General features: G+C 32.0%; 1 protein-coding gene across 4 annotated transcripts in view; it reads left to right on the plus strand.

The window, feature by feature from the left end:
• Window positions 1-14,616, plus strand: part of MRP (Multidrug-Resistance like Protein 1) — a 58,687-nt gene that overhangs the window by 18,649 nt on the left and 25,422 nt on the right. For 2 of the 4 annotated variants that reach the window (XM_088277204.1, XM_088277206.1), the window contains exons 3-9: window positions 3,905-4,171; window positions 6,476-6,669; window positions 8,170-8,358; window positions 8,883-9,137; window positions 10,048-10,288; window positions 10,406-10,543; window positions 11,535-11,681. In XM_088277204.1, coding sequence (XP_088133330.1) covers window positions 3,905-4,171; window positions 6,476-6,669; window positions 8,170-8,358; window positions 8,883-9,137; window positions 10,048-10,288; window positions 10,406-10,543; window positions 11,535-11,681 — 1,431 coding nt within the window. Of the gene's footprint in view, window positions 1-3,904; window positions 4,172-6,475; window positions 6,670-8,169; window positions 8,359-8,882; window positions 9,138-10,047; window positions 10,289-10,405; window positions 10,544-11,534; window positions 11,682-12,552; window positions 12,700-14,616 lie in introns of all 4 variants that reach the window. The other 2 variants (XM_088277203.1, XM_088277205.1) reach the window with 1 other exon arrangement.

The raw sequence follows: 14,616 nt of genomic DNA on the forward strand, positions 1-14,616 counted from the left end.
TGAGTTACTGATGTTGTATGATTTAACATTATTAGTTCTATCGTATTTAAAATAAAATATTAAATTTTTTACATGTATATATTTTTTTAATGAAGAAATAACCCTCAAAGCCTCTACTTTTAGAGCCTTGTTTGCAGATAGGATAGTAAGGATAGGGAAAGTAAATGTGAAAAATGTGGTAAATGTGAAAAAACACCCAGACTAATTGAAAATAAATATTTCTTGAATTTATTTTGCAATTGGCGGGAATTGAACCCGCGACGCAAGTTTCGCAGTCGAGCGTCTACCCAACTACGTCACGGCGCCTGTTTAGTGCTACTATTAGTTGCTACGGTAGTAACTTAAAGTATTGTTGAAATTATTTCCCTTATCCACAGCCAATGGTGCATAAGGCACTGAATCAAATGCAATGTTAAGTTGATCGTTAATTGTATGAAGGCAAGGTGATCAGTACTGTGCTTCAGATACCACTCCAGGGTAATATTAAATAAACATTAGAGTGAAAAAAACACTTAAATTCATTGTTCCTCACCTTTTGGGAACAGAACCCAGGATCTCCAACATAGTTACTAAATACGGTAACCACTACACTATGCAGGCGGACAGAATGACGAACTGTTGAAAGTAGGACATGCAAAATTTCCAGAAAATGGCATAAGTTTCACTAGCTAGTTTTAAGGGGGCTGGCTATGGGTAAAAAATAATACTTAAAAAAAAAACTTTCTTTACTAGTGATTTCAATATAAAATCTGTATTGTTACTTTGTCATCAGCCATGGAAATTAAATTTGTGTTAAATAAGTAAAACTGTATGAATCAGAAAAATCTATTTTTAATCATATTTACCGTAAAATGCATAATTTAACATTGATCTTAGTCACTCAAATATTTACCAAATCAATTCATTTTTCCTTTTGAACATTCTAAAATATTTTGTGTATAGTATGTGCCATGTAAATGTCTAAATGTATTTCTTGAAGCGTAAGTCACTATAAATATTGAATTGGGTATAAGTGTTTCAAATTACCGAAATCAATATAATATTATTTAGGTCAATTGAAAGGAAGCCTGGTATGAAATTAATTGTACCTGCACTGTATTATACTGCGTAGGTAATAGAAATTTCCATTTCGCTTAAATATTTAAGCTTTTATGAAGCAGTAGGTGTGCGTGTGATATCGAATACCTATGTTTGAATGACCTCTGATACCTGAGATTAATAAAATATTTAAGATTCCTATTTTTATTTTGATCCATTGCCCGTATTAACACATTGTAGTCGGGCGCTTCGAAAAATAGACTCTAGCCTATAGCGGGTGTTTTTCGCGATTAGCGCAAAAATATATCGCTTTCTTAAAATTGACACAATTTCTAAACCAAATAATATTTTCGATTGAAATTTTCAAAGAAATCATATATGACATTTGATCATCAAAAATAAATTATAATCATAATTTTTAATTAAGTATTCCGTATTTCAAAATTTTAGAAGCATTGTAAACCATAAAAAATAGTCTTCCCCTCCGAGGTATCATTCCCTATACAATGCTAATATATTCAAATAATAACATACCAAACAGTAAACAAAACAGTGCGAGCGGTATGAAAAACTGTCCAATACGTGAAATGGCTCAAACTAAACTTGAGATTGAGATCGCATAAAAACTCTAGATTTCTGGGGATGCCTTTACAAGCGACACACTAGCCAATCTGGACAAGACATCTCAAATAACGTCAACAGACTGTCGCCTAGCACCCAGGTAGCAGATTACCCTTCAAGGCGTTTTATTTCACGCTGATAACAAACCCGTATATTGCCGTTTCCCGCCGATAACCGACAGTCGACAAAAACGGCATTTGCCGTGTCCCGCAGTTGACCGACAGTCCGCGAAAAACGGCAAATGCCGTGTCCCGCCGACAACGTGTTAACACAATTTGGACGGGAAAGGTATTTCTACCCATTCGGTCGATTGATGCTTAATGACGAGAAGGGTATTTTTTACATTCTGCGCCGACTTCATTTCAAAGGCAGAAATGACTAACTAACTAACTAACTAACTAACCAGAGAGAATAGAATGCCGCACCACTCTGTTCTTGCAAACATTCCTCGCCTCTTCCACGTTCATGCATCTCCTTATACATACCCGCCGATTGTTTCGACTCCTAACCTGACCACTTTCAAGTTTTTGGCATACTTGATCGTGCCAAGTTTTTTTCGGTCTTCCTCTGCTCCTTTTTCCAATAACATTCGCCTCATGAATTTGTTTTACCGTTCTTTCCTCACTCATTCGTTCTACATGTCCAAACCATCTCAACACACCTTTCTTAATTTTATCGATAATGCTTGTTTCAGCTTTGCATTCCTTCCTTATTTCACTATTCGAACATCTATCATACATCGTTTTGTCGCACATTCTTCTGAGAGATCGCATTTCGACTGCATTCAGTCTACTTTCATCCTTCTTTAAAGGCAGAAATGAATAAAGTCATAAAGGCTCAAAAATTATTTGAATGCTCAAATTTTAAGTGATGTAGCAATTCTTTTGGATTTTTTTATGATTTGGGCTTAGTAAAAATGATAATATTTTTTCTGTTATAAAATAGAGACCTAGATTTACTTAAAAAATTTAACCATAGTGACCTAACACTGACTTTGCTTTCGGTTGATTAAGTTGAATTAATTTGGTTTTCGGTTAGTAATTTAAAAGCTGGGATAATTTTATACCTGAGTTAGTATGTAGAAATGTTTATAAAAATATTTTTACTATTTTCGGAGACAAAGTGATTTCAAACAAATAACGAAATTCGCACGGGACCTATGAATTTTTTTATTACTAAGTATATGTACTAAGTATATTTTGTCCGCCTCCGTAGTGTAATGGTCAGCATGCTCGCCTACCGTTCTGGAGGTCCCGGGTTCGATTCCCAGGGGGTTTAATAAATATAAGTGATTTTTTCACTCTAATATTTATTCAATATTACACTGGACTGGTACCTGAAGTGGAGGGCTGATCACCTTTCCTTCATGTATAATCGATCGAGATAACACTGCGTTTATATGAAGCAGTGCCCTATGCACCATTGGGGTGCGGTAAGGGATTTAATAAGTATATGTAATTTTGTTGGTACTGTTTTGTGTCGCATTTGGGTATTTTAAAATTATTTTTATATCTTTCGGATATGTTTGTTTCTAGTTTAGAGTGATTGTTTTCTTTAAAAAGTTGTATAATTGATGTTTTTTTGCAAAAAAATTGTTAGAACTTTAATAATTTTACTTGTCTGTAGTTTAAATTTTAGAAATAGTAAATTGTCTTCTTCTAACCCTTTTCCTCACCCAATGATGCATAGGGCACTGCTTCATATAGAAGCAGTGTTTCTTGATCATTAACACATGAAGGAAAGGTGATCAGCCTTGCGCTTCAGGTACCAGTGCAGGGTGTTATTATATAAATATTAGACTGAAAAATCACTAATATTTATTTTGACCCTCTTGGGAATCGAGACCGGGGCCTACAGCATGGTAGACTAGCGCCCTAACCACTACTCTATGGAGGCAGTGGAATGAATTGTAGAGCTCTTATATTTTTGTCACTAATAATATGTGGATGTATGACTGTATTGACATTTTTAAATTTATTGTTTCGGCATTAACTTTGTGGTAAGACATGTTACAATGATTAAAGAAAACACTTGTTTTATACCTCTTGAGTTTTATTAAAGACTACATGTTTCAGAAGTTAAACTTCTATCATTCAGGTCTGTATAATAGTTATTATACAGACCTGAACTTCTTTTAGTTGAACTTCTGAAACATGTAGTCTTTAATAAAACTCAAGTGGTATAAAACAAGTGTTTTCTTTAATCATTGTGACATTTTTTAACTCTGTTTTTCTTCTTCTTCCAGTGTTTATGCGCGGTACTTCTTTACTTCAACCGCAAATATGGGCTGCGAACATCTGGCCTCCTCCACTTGTTTTGGTTTCTGCTAACACTATGCAGTATACCGCAACTGAGATCAGAAATTGTCAGGGAGATAGACAGGACAGACCCGGATGAAGATATCTTTCCGTTTGTCAGTTTCGTGATATTCTTCCCGATAATATTTTTAATGTTCATCGTGAATTGCTTTGCTGATCTTCCTCCGAAGGAATCTCCCTACCCGCAGAATGAGGTATGTTAGAAGTATTACTTTACTTTTTTTTTTCTTTTCATTTTCACCTAATGAGTAAGATAATTTGTCCTCCAGGAGACTCATACTAGTTCAAGCATTTAAACTAAATTAAATTACTTGAATGTTTTTCACAGACACTTTGTGTCATATTTTATAAACTTTATAAAATAAAACAACTTTGTTTACTGGTTTACCTTTTTTTTACTGGTACATTTTTTCTCTAACCGGTTTCGACAAGAACCTAACTATGAATAGTTTAATGTTTTAGAATTAGTACATGTTTAACCCTGATGATGACAAGGTTCTTGTGGAAACCGGTTGGAGAAAAAATGTATCAGTAAAAAAGTGGTTAAAAACAAAGTTGTTTTATTTTATAAATAAATTAGGTTAAATTACACATCCTTGTACGAGTATGAGTTTGCAATCCCTATATGCCTTCGCTCCCTTTCCCGTGTAAAAGTAATGTTCTTCACCCTACAGATGTTCTCATCAACAGGAGAAAAAACAAAAAGTCAGTTTTAAAATACAATACAGTTTGTATTCTCACCTGTATGAGAACATCTATAGTTCTAAAAATTAGTCATGTTTACATCAATAAACTCATAAAAGTGGTATTAAACAAGTGTTTTATTTTAATGTTTAAATCAAGTATATCATAGTCATACAGAAGAAAGTGACCAAGTGCATTTTTTACAAAAACGTAATCATTGACTATTTGATATCTTACTAGCTTAATATTGCCCTGAAAAAATCCCAAAGGATTTTAAACTTGGAAGTATTGGCTTGTTAAAAATGACTAACTGCATTGATGTTTATTTTCTTGCCAAGCAAAAGTGATTTGAATGGCTCTCCTGAACATTTTACGTTTTGTCAGTTGGTCACTCTCTCCTGTACGAGTACAATACGATAGTTATGCCATAACCAGAAATAAAAAACCTCATTGAATAGCTTTTTCATATTAATTGTTGGTCTTTTTATAAATTACTATAATGTCACGCTTTCAAGTAAAAATATGAATTTGTCAAATTATCATCTACCTTCTTAGAACCCATGTCCAATTATATAAATATATGTCGCTCACTCCTTTCAAGAACGTCATAAATCGAAAAACTTGATTTTTCAGGAGAACGTTTTTAAAGTTTGAAAATATAATACAATGTATTAAAAATAAATATCAAGCCACTTACTGAACTTTTTACTGTGCAACAGATCTTTTTAGGTAAAACCTGTAGGTTTTTTCTCCATTTGTTAAATATTAAGTTTATTTAAAAAAAAAATTAAACAATACCTTTTCTTCAAAATCCAAAAACACCACTTTCTGCCCTGTAGCGGGTAAATATTAAGTTAAAAATATGCCGCTGTTGCTGGGATATAGTACATTTTCTAGGCATTCCGAAAATATGCACAACTGAAAATTGACGATTTTTGATTTATGACGTTCTTGAAAGGAGTGAGCGATGTATGTTATAATTGAATGTCAAATTTATCACCCTATGACATGAGTCACACGCTTTATCAAGTTATGTTATTTCTATAAATTAATTATTTGTTGTTTATTACTTTATTATCTCCATTGTTTATAAATACAATATTTAAAAAAAAATACTACTTTAAACTGAAAAAAGAGTACATAAGATAATAAATTAAAATTTTATAGAATTATATATTATTCATACACCCTTGTGAATTTTTTAATGGCCTCCTTTAATATGCTTGTCTCTCTTGAAACAATTTTAATAATTATATTTCAACATTCCCAAATAACTAATATTAAAAACATTTTAGAATTTTTGATGCATCATGTTAATTAATTTTATTCAATAAATTTACTATAGTAATGAACTTTTCCTCCACCTATAATTAACGCCTCCGTAGTGTAATGGTCAGCACGCTCGGCTACCGTACTGGAGATCCCGGGTCCAATCCCAGGGGGTCAAATAAATATAAGTGATTTTTTCACTCTAATATTTATTCAATATTGCCCTAGACTTTCTTTGTTTGTGCTGCATTTGGGTATTTTGAAGATCACCTTCCCTTCATGTGTTAACATTTAAGATAACACCGCGTTTATATGATGCAGTGCCCTATGCACTGGTGGCAGTGATTTTAAACATTGCTTTATTTTTTTTAATGAATTTGTAAAAGTTTAATATTTGTTATAAAAATAATTAAAAATTATCCGCACTTGATGGGTGTAAAAATATATTAACTTTTTTTTGCTTTTTTACACTCATTTCATTATGCAAAATGAAATTATTGCATTTCGCAAACGGGGCATTGTAGACCTGATCAAACAATTTCCAGAAATCCTGCCCAGAAAGAAGTAGTAGCTTCCTGTCTCGCTTGTTATTCGCTTGGTTCGACCCGCTGGCTTGGGTCGGGTACAGGCGACCTCTTGTGGTGGACGATCTGTGGGATATGAATCCAGACGACAGAGGCAGCGAGGTTGTTCCGCTTTTTGACAAATATTGGAACCAAACCCTCAGAAAACATCAAGGGTGAGTTATTATTATGTGTATTTCGTTGAATAGTCTAGGGATTATAAATTTAAGGCAAATCCACTTGTTTTAAACTTTGAATTTCGAGTGAGATAGAAACAAATAGAAGAGGTCAAATATGCATAAGTTCACAATCGTAGGTTTATGAAATTGAACAAAATCAGTGTTTGTGATGTAAAATTTTCTTCTTACCAAGACAAAAGTTTACTCAGAAAAATATATTTTCAAATCTTGAATCATTATTTTGACATGTCAATTTTTTAATAGTGACATTTTCATTTTATTAGTATATTTATTAGGTGTGAAACTTGTTGACTTTTAAGTACTTGTTGTTTTAGAAGTGAGTACAATTTTAATCATGATACTTTAACCTTTCCCGGTTATAAAGAATTTGTTTTCCCAGTTTTTGTTTGTACACAGATAACATGCCGGCGATTTTGTGTTAATCCAACTTATTTTCTTTTTATAAAACGAACACGAATATATTTGTAGGTACAAGACAAACAATTGTTGAGTCCAAAACGTCAAATATTCAGGAGATGCCAATTATGATTTCTTACAATTTTCAGATATCAATTTTATATTTCCTTACTAAAATAATAATAATCAAACCCTTATCCGCACGCCGATGGTGCATAGGGCACTGCGTCATATAAACGCAGTGTTATCTTGATCGTTTACACATGAAGGAAAGGTGATCAGCCCTCCGCTTCAGGTACCAGTCCAGGGTAATATTGAATAAATATGACAGTGAAAAAATCACTTATATTTATTTTACCCCCCTTGGGAATCTAACCCGGGACCTCCAGAACGGAAGCCGAGCGTGCTGACCATTACACTACGGAGGCGGACATTATAAAAATTATTATAAAAAATTACTAATTTTTCTCTCCAGAACGTATGCGACATTTTGGATTTACAATTATTTCCCTCTCGTCTACCGATACTATGCAAATAAATCAAGAACTAAATAACTAAATAACAAATAAATAACTGCGAGAAATTTAAAGATTAGAATTAAAGAACATCATAGCGGTCTTGTTAGTAATTATTTTTCGGAATTTGCAAATCATATAATAGATACGAATCACTCATTTCACTCTCATAAATTAAAATTATTACACCTTTTTCATATAAAGGCCAAACTATGAATTATCTTGAAAATTTAGAAATCCAAAAAAACCTGAATTCTAATAATAATTTATTAAATAATATATTGTTTCAAAATTCTTCACCATTGCTTTCCATTTTTCCTTTGTTTTCAAACTCCGTCCCTTGACTAACCCCTTCCCCTTACTTTCCCCTCTCCCTATTTATAGAACAATTTTATATTTTAGTTATTATACAGACCTGAATGATGGAAGTTTAACTTCTGAAACATGTAGTCTATAATAAAACTCAAGTGGTAAAAAACGAAGTGTTTTCTTTAATCATTGTCAAATAGATCAATATGTCCATGATTGGTGTATCCATTAATTTGCTTTGAATATTACATTATAGGACCCAGCACAATGCCAAAGCCTCATTTAGGAAAGCATCGGGCAGTGTTGATTTTGGTACCACAAAACCCAAAAAGAATGCTTCCATATTACCGGCTTTATGTAAGGCATTTGGACCCACGTTTCTGTTTGGCGCTTTCCTCAAGCTTACTCAGGATGTCATGACATTCATTTCGCCACAAATTTTAAGGTAAGGAAGTGTTTTTACTCGCCGATAACTCATTCATTTATTTTCTGTCTCTTTTTATTCTTTACTCTTTTTGTTTTCTCTTAATATAATATTTTGCTTTCACGAGATTGAAAACATTTTTAAGAACTAAAAAAATTGCCCCTATTTGTAAGCATTTATGTTTATTTATTTTATTTATTATAATCCTTATCCGCACCCAATGGTGCATAGGGCACTGCATCGAATTGACGCAGTGTTATCTTGATCATTTTTTACATGAAGGCAAGGTGATCACTCTTGCGCTTCAGGAACCAGTCCAGAGTAATATTAAATAAATATTACAGTGTAAAATCACTAATATTAAGCATTTATGTAGTGTGTCCTAATATAAAAAATAATAATAATTGGTTTGGTGTTCTATAATATTTTGTGTAGAAATATATTTATTTTTAGTTTATAAAATGAGCTCACATTCTACGTTATTTTGCTTGCAATACTAAAGTATCTCATATATACTGATTTATATTGTATTTTCTACTTTTCAGTTTGCTAATATCGTTTGTGGAAGGCGGAGAATCGTATTGGAAAGGATACCTGTACGCTGTATTGCTGTTTGTGGTCGCCATGATCCAGACATTAGTTCTGTCTCAGTACTTCCACCGAATGTTCCTCGTGGGACTGAGGATCCGCACGGCCCTCATCAGTGCCATCTACAGGAAGGCCTTGCGACTTTCCAACAGTGCGCGCAAAGAGTCCACGGTCGGAGAGATTGTCAACCTCATGTCTGTAGATGCACAAAGGTCAGTTTGTTATATTATTTCATACAAATTCAATGCAAAACCAGGCAGATGTCACTCACACAACCACTTGCACTTATGTGTGCCTACTGATACTTAGTGTAATCCATTTTACTACAAAATTTGTGTCATAAGTGAAGATAAAACAACTAGATTTATATAATGGGATGAGCAATTTTTTGTGACTTATTTAGTTTCTTATTTGCACTTTAAATTTGTTTTAAACTACTATTTTCCTGTGCACTTTAGGATTTTATTGTATTTATTCTTTATTTATTGAATGGCAATGTTCATCAAACATTTTATATTCTTACTTCTTTAACAACTACTTCTTACTTTATATCTGTTCAATTCATGATGCTGCTCATTTTTATTGAAAAAGCTTTCTGGACTTATGCGACTAAAAGTTATAATAAAATTAAATTATAAAATTATTTTAGTCACATTTTCCATAGAAGGTATTTTTATCATTCGGAAAAATATCAGATCTAACATACTCTTAAAATATGAGGTGATTTTTTTTTCTTTTTCTTTATATAATTTTTTTTTTTTTACATAATTTTATTTATCATTTTCATTTGCAAAAAGGAACTAAATGTTTTTTTAAATAAAAAAAAATAAAAAAATTGTTTTCAAACAAGTAATGATATAGCTTCTTACCCAATATTTAGATTAAAAACATTTTTTTATATATCCATTATTTCTTTACAGATTTCAATGAGAAAAATTTGGCTTGTCGTGGTACATTTATATTAATTTATTGCTATTTATTTTTTTATTTAAAGTAATATGACTTTCTCATTCCGCAAGAATTCCCTATCAAATAGAGTTTACTCTTCTATTTACGTTCTACTATTATCTTCCTCGTACTTCTTGCCGTCAATTTAATTTAATTTTTTTTTTACCTTTTTAGATTCATGGATCTCACAGCTTACCTCAACATGATCTGGTCAGCGCCATTGCAGATAGCACTCGCCTTATACTTCCTTTGGAATATTCTGGGTCCCTCGGTGTTAGCTGGATTGGCTGTTATGATTGTTCTTATTCCCGTGAATGGTGTCATAGCCAATCGCGTTAAGACATTACAAATTAAACAAATGAAAAATAAGGACGAGAGGGTGAAGCTAATGAATGAAGTTCTCAGCGGGATAAAGGTTTGATTTCTTAATTTACGTAGTGCTTTCTTATCTCTCATTACTAGGATAATTCTTAGAAGTAGATAATATTATTCATTTACTGTTACATTTTGTTGATGCTCTTAAATTTTTTAGGTGCTCAAACTGTACGCTTGGGAACCTAGCTTTGAAGATCAAATTCTAAAGATTCGTAATAAGGAAGTTAAAGTATTAAAGCAAGCGGCGTATTTAAATGCCGCTACATCCTTTATCTGGGCGTGTGCTCCTTTTTTGGTAAGTTATCAAAAAATTATTTATTTTGTATCCTAATAGTACCCTGAACTCCAGAACTGAGCACCTTCAATTAAGCTATTGCCGGATTAATGCAGTACAGTATAAGAATCGAAGAGAAACACAAATAGGGTTATTTATTTAACTTAAAAATTATTTTTGGTGATATTAATGATTGATTGAACCACCTTTTCATGACAACCTACATACATTAGGTTTTCGACTTTAAATATTAAGTATGTATATATAACATGAACTTCTGTTGGGCCGAGAACTTCATTGTGAAACCTTTTATTGTAAATTTATTTAAAAATAAATTATTTTCATTTTAATTTCAAATTATAATCGCTGATTAATGATTTGATTGAACCTTTGCATTACAACCTACATTCAGTTTTTGGCTATAAATATTAAGCACATATAATATGAACTTTCTGTTGCAGATAACTTTGTTATGGAACCTTTTATTAGGAATTTATTTTTAAAAAAAAATATTCATATTATTAATTTTTGTTCCCGGACAACTAACTGAAACTTTTTAATAATATTATATTGACAGCTTTAAAATAAAACAATAGTATCCGAGATTAGAGATTCAGAATGATTTAATATTTGTGACACACTTAAATAAAATCAGAATGAAACCCAAATGCCAGGCCGTTGGTTGATATTTTAAATTTATCCATCAACTGTTTCAAGTCAAGATATATTGAATATTTATTGTCTTTTATAAGCTGTCTTTTTATATATTTTTTTTAGTATTTATCTTTAATTTTAATATTTGTCAATGCCTCCTTTTTTAACAATTTTTATTTTTTAATTATCTTTTTTTCCAACAGCTACTTTTTTTTTAAATATATAAATAAACCTTCTTGTATTATTTATATACTGTTATCAGCTGTTATTTATAATGCTAATATTATGTATACAAATCCTGCTAATAATCGGTTATATTACTAAATTGTGTGTATTTACATATGTTTTCTTTTGTAAGGTCACCTTTTTGACTTTAGTGACGTATTCGTACGCCTCCAAGGAAAATGTGCTGACGCCCTATAGAGCGTTTGTCTCGCTCACTCTGTTCAACATAATGCATTTGCCTCTCAATTTGCTGCCAATTTTAATTGTGTACATTCTGGAGGTATTTTTACAGATAAATTTATTGGTTCCTCGGAATAGCATCATGAAATTTCGCTAATAATACTTCTCTCCAAGAATCATACCTATCTCTTATCATATTTCCTTTCAAGAAGTCTTTGCGTAGTTTCACTGTGCATTTTAACAATTCGTACTGTAAAACTTTTACAGACTTGCAAAAATGCACAATTTTTTAGACTAAGATCAACAGATTCATTTTTGAATTCATAATGGTAGAAAGAATAAAATAAAAACTTGATTGTAAAATTAGTTTATACCTTTATTACATATCTCGAGGCAAGTTCTATGCCTGTGGATGACTTTATCTATGGACACTACTCATATTTCACAAACTACTCAACCTAAAATTTTGAAAAAATATCACTCCTTAACATTTTCGTCATGTATCAAAACTGACTAGCTGTCATTTATCTTCAAAATTACCTCCGATTGAGTTGATTAAGTCAAAATATTTTTCTACAATAAATTACTTTATATATTTTTTCATCATATATTTTCTTCAATTCATAATTTTTATCATATATTTATATTTAAATATTTTCTTGAAATATTGCCGATTTCTTGATCAGTTTTGAGTTATGTTCTAGCTGATATTGTTAGGATCATTTAATTTGGTCACCATAGTATAGATCCATTTGTGATATGATCAAGTCACTATCAATTGAATGGTGGTCACGTGAAATAAATAAAAATTGTTACGATTTAATGATATTCAGATCCGTGATAATATTTTTCCATTCTTGTTTTTTTTTTATTAGTAAATCGTTTCAAAGATTTCTTGCGCAGTTACCCTTCTAGTTCTGAAAGGTGTTGGTAAACTCAAAGTCTTTCTTCTTATCATGTATGGCACTTAGGTATCGCTGGTAACGTTTGCAACCTTTGTGTTGGTTGACCCCACTAATGTACTGGATTCCAAGATTGCCTTCGTCTCTCTATCGCTGTTCAACATTCTCCGATTTCCTCTGTCTATGCTGCCAATGATGATATCTAATCTCGTGCAGGTAAGCACTTTATTGGAAGCTTTACACTAACAAGTACCGGTGGGAAAAATCTAATTAAAATAATCCAAATGTATTCAATGTTTTGGGAACGCTCCTCGAGAGTTTCATATTAATGTTTCGAGACAATCCTTTGAATTTTGAGAAAATAATCAATTCATTTTGTCATTCAGCCACACATACATGGTTGCATATATCAAGTATAGTAATATATATGTTTGGAATGGGAAATCTCAATGAGTACGTACACATTGCAATCTTAAACTGTAAATATTATATGTGTATGGTTAAAATATTAAAAAAAAAATTAACAAAAAAAAAAAACTTTATTGGCGTTTGTTGAACAATATTTTGCAATATTTCCGTTAATCTCACCACAGCTAAAAACACTGCAAATACCTAAAGACAGGTAAAAAAATGTTTCTAATGCTCTTAACATTCCAAATTTCATTAATAAAATCATCATCCGATGCAAGAAATCTTGATTTTTTCTATTTACTGTAATGTTCAATCTTATGAGTTCAAATATAAAATAAATCACATTTCGCTATCAAAGAATGGTTAAAAAGTATACATGTATAAATTATGTTTGTGCAGTATCGAGCGAACAACGCTTACATATTTATATTTGAATATACATATTTAGAAAATTTCATAAAATATTTTTTATAGACTCAATTTATTTTGTTTAAGCAAATAATCTGCCGCTGAAATTTATTGCAGGTGAAGATGGTTAGTTAGAATATCCCTTAACTAGATGCTGCCATAACTAGAATCTATTATTTTACTATACATAGTTACAAAAATAATTATAACTTGATTTCTTGTATTGGACCTGTAGATTACTAAAACCTGTCATATTACATTTCATGTTTACTGCTTTTTTGTAGATCTAACAAGAAAATATAGTATTTTAATAGTAACCATGTGTAGTTATAACAAAATTAAAGTTGATTACATACTACATACCAGCTTGATCAAAAAGTTCCCGGAAGGTGTTCAGAAAATTAAAAATACAAGATTATTGATCAAAATCGATATTGTCCCCTTCAAAGTACTCCCTATCGACTTCAACGTACTTATGCCAGCGCTTGATCAATCCTGGAAACATTTTTTATAATCGATTTTCGATAGGGCGATCAGAGCCATCTTTGATTTTTGCATGACCTCATCTCGGATGCCGTAACGTGTTCCGGGAGCGGTTTCTTGAGTCGACTGAATAGGAAAAAGTAGCAGGGAGCCAAATCAGGCGAATTCGGTGGTTGTAGGATTGTATTTGTTCTGTTTTTAGCCAAATGGTCACGGATGACGATGGAATTGTGCGACGGTGCGTTATCACAGTGCAAGATCCACAAGTTGTTTGCCCACAAATCTGGTCTTTTTGGCAAATCGCTTCACCCAAACGTCTTGAACAGATCCAAAAGCAATGCCTAACTCCTATGCCATCTCTCCAATTGTCAATTTGTGGCTTACGGTCATCCATTCTTTGATTTTGCTAATGTTTTCGTCGGTTTTAAATGTCGAAGGCCTGCCATTGCGTTCATCATCGTTGATGGACTCATGGCCACTTCTAAAACGTTCGTTTTCTTCAGAGTATCATTGCCGAAACACTATTCTAGCATTTTCAATGTCGTTGCACCACTAAAATCGAAATATTTAATACAAACTCGTTGTGGCAAATTCCATTCTATTTTTCAAAATTGTAAAAATCGAAAACACACACAATCGCAGATGTACTCAATACGGTGTCACTTTTACAAATATCAAGCTATCAAGCTGAAAATTTCATAGAATATCAATGATAGATGTAGCAACCCAAGGAAAAACTCAAATCTGGTAGCTGAGAACGCCACACGGTGGTGATTCCGGGAACTTTTTGATCAAGGTAGTATATTATTTTTATTTGAATCATTAAATTAA

This window comes from Brachycentrus maculatus, unplaced genomic scaffold (genome assembly GCF_059751285.1).
Source record: "Brachycentrus maculatus isolate JH-2025_06_01 unplaced genomic scaffold, ASM5975128v1 h1tg000039l, whole genome shotgun sequence".
Lineage (NCBI taxonomy): Eukaryota > Metazoa > Arthropoda > Insecta > Trichoptera > Brachycentridae > Brachycentrus > Brachycentrus maculatus.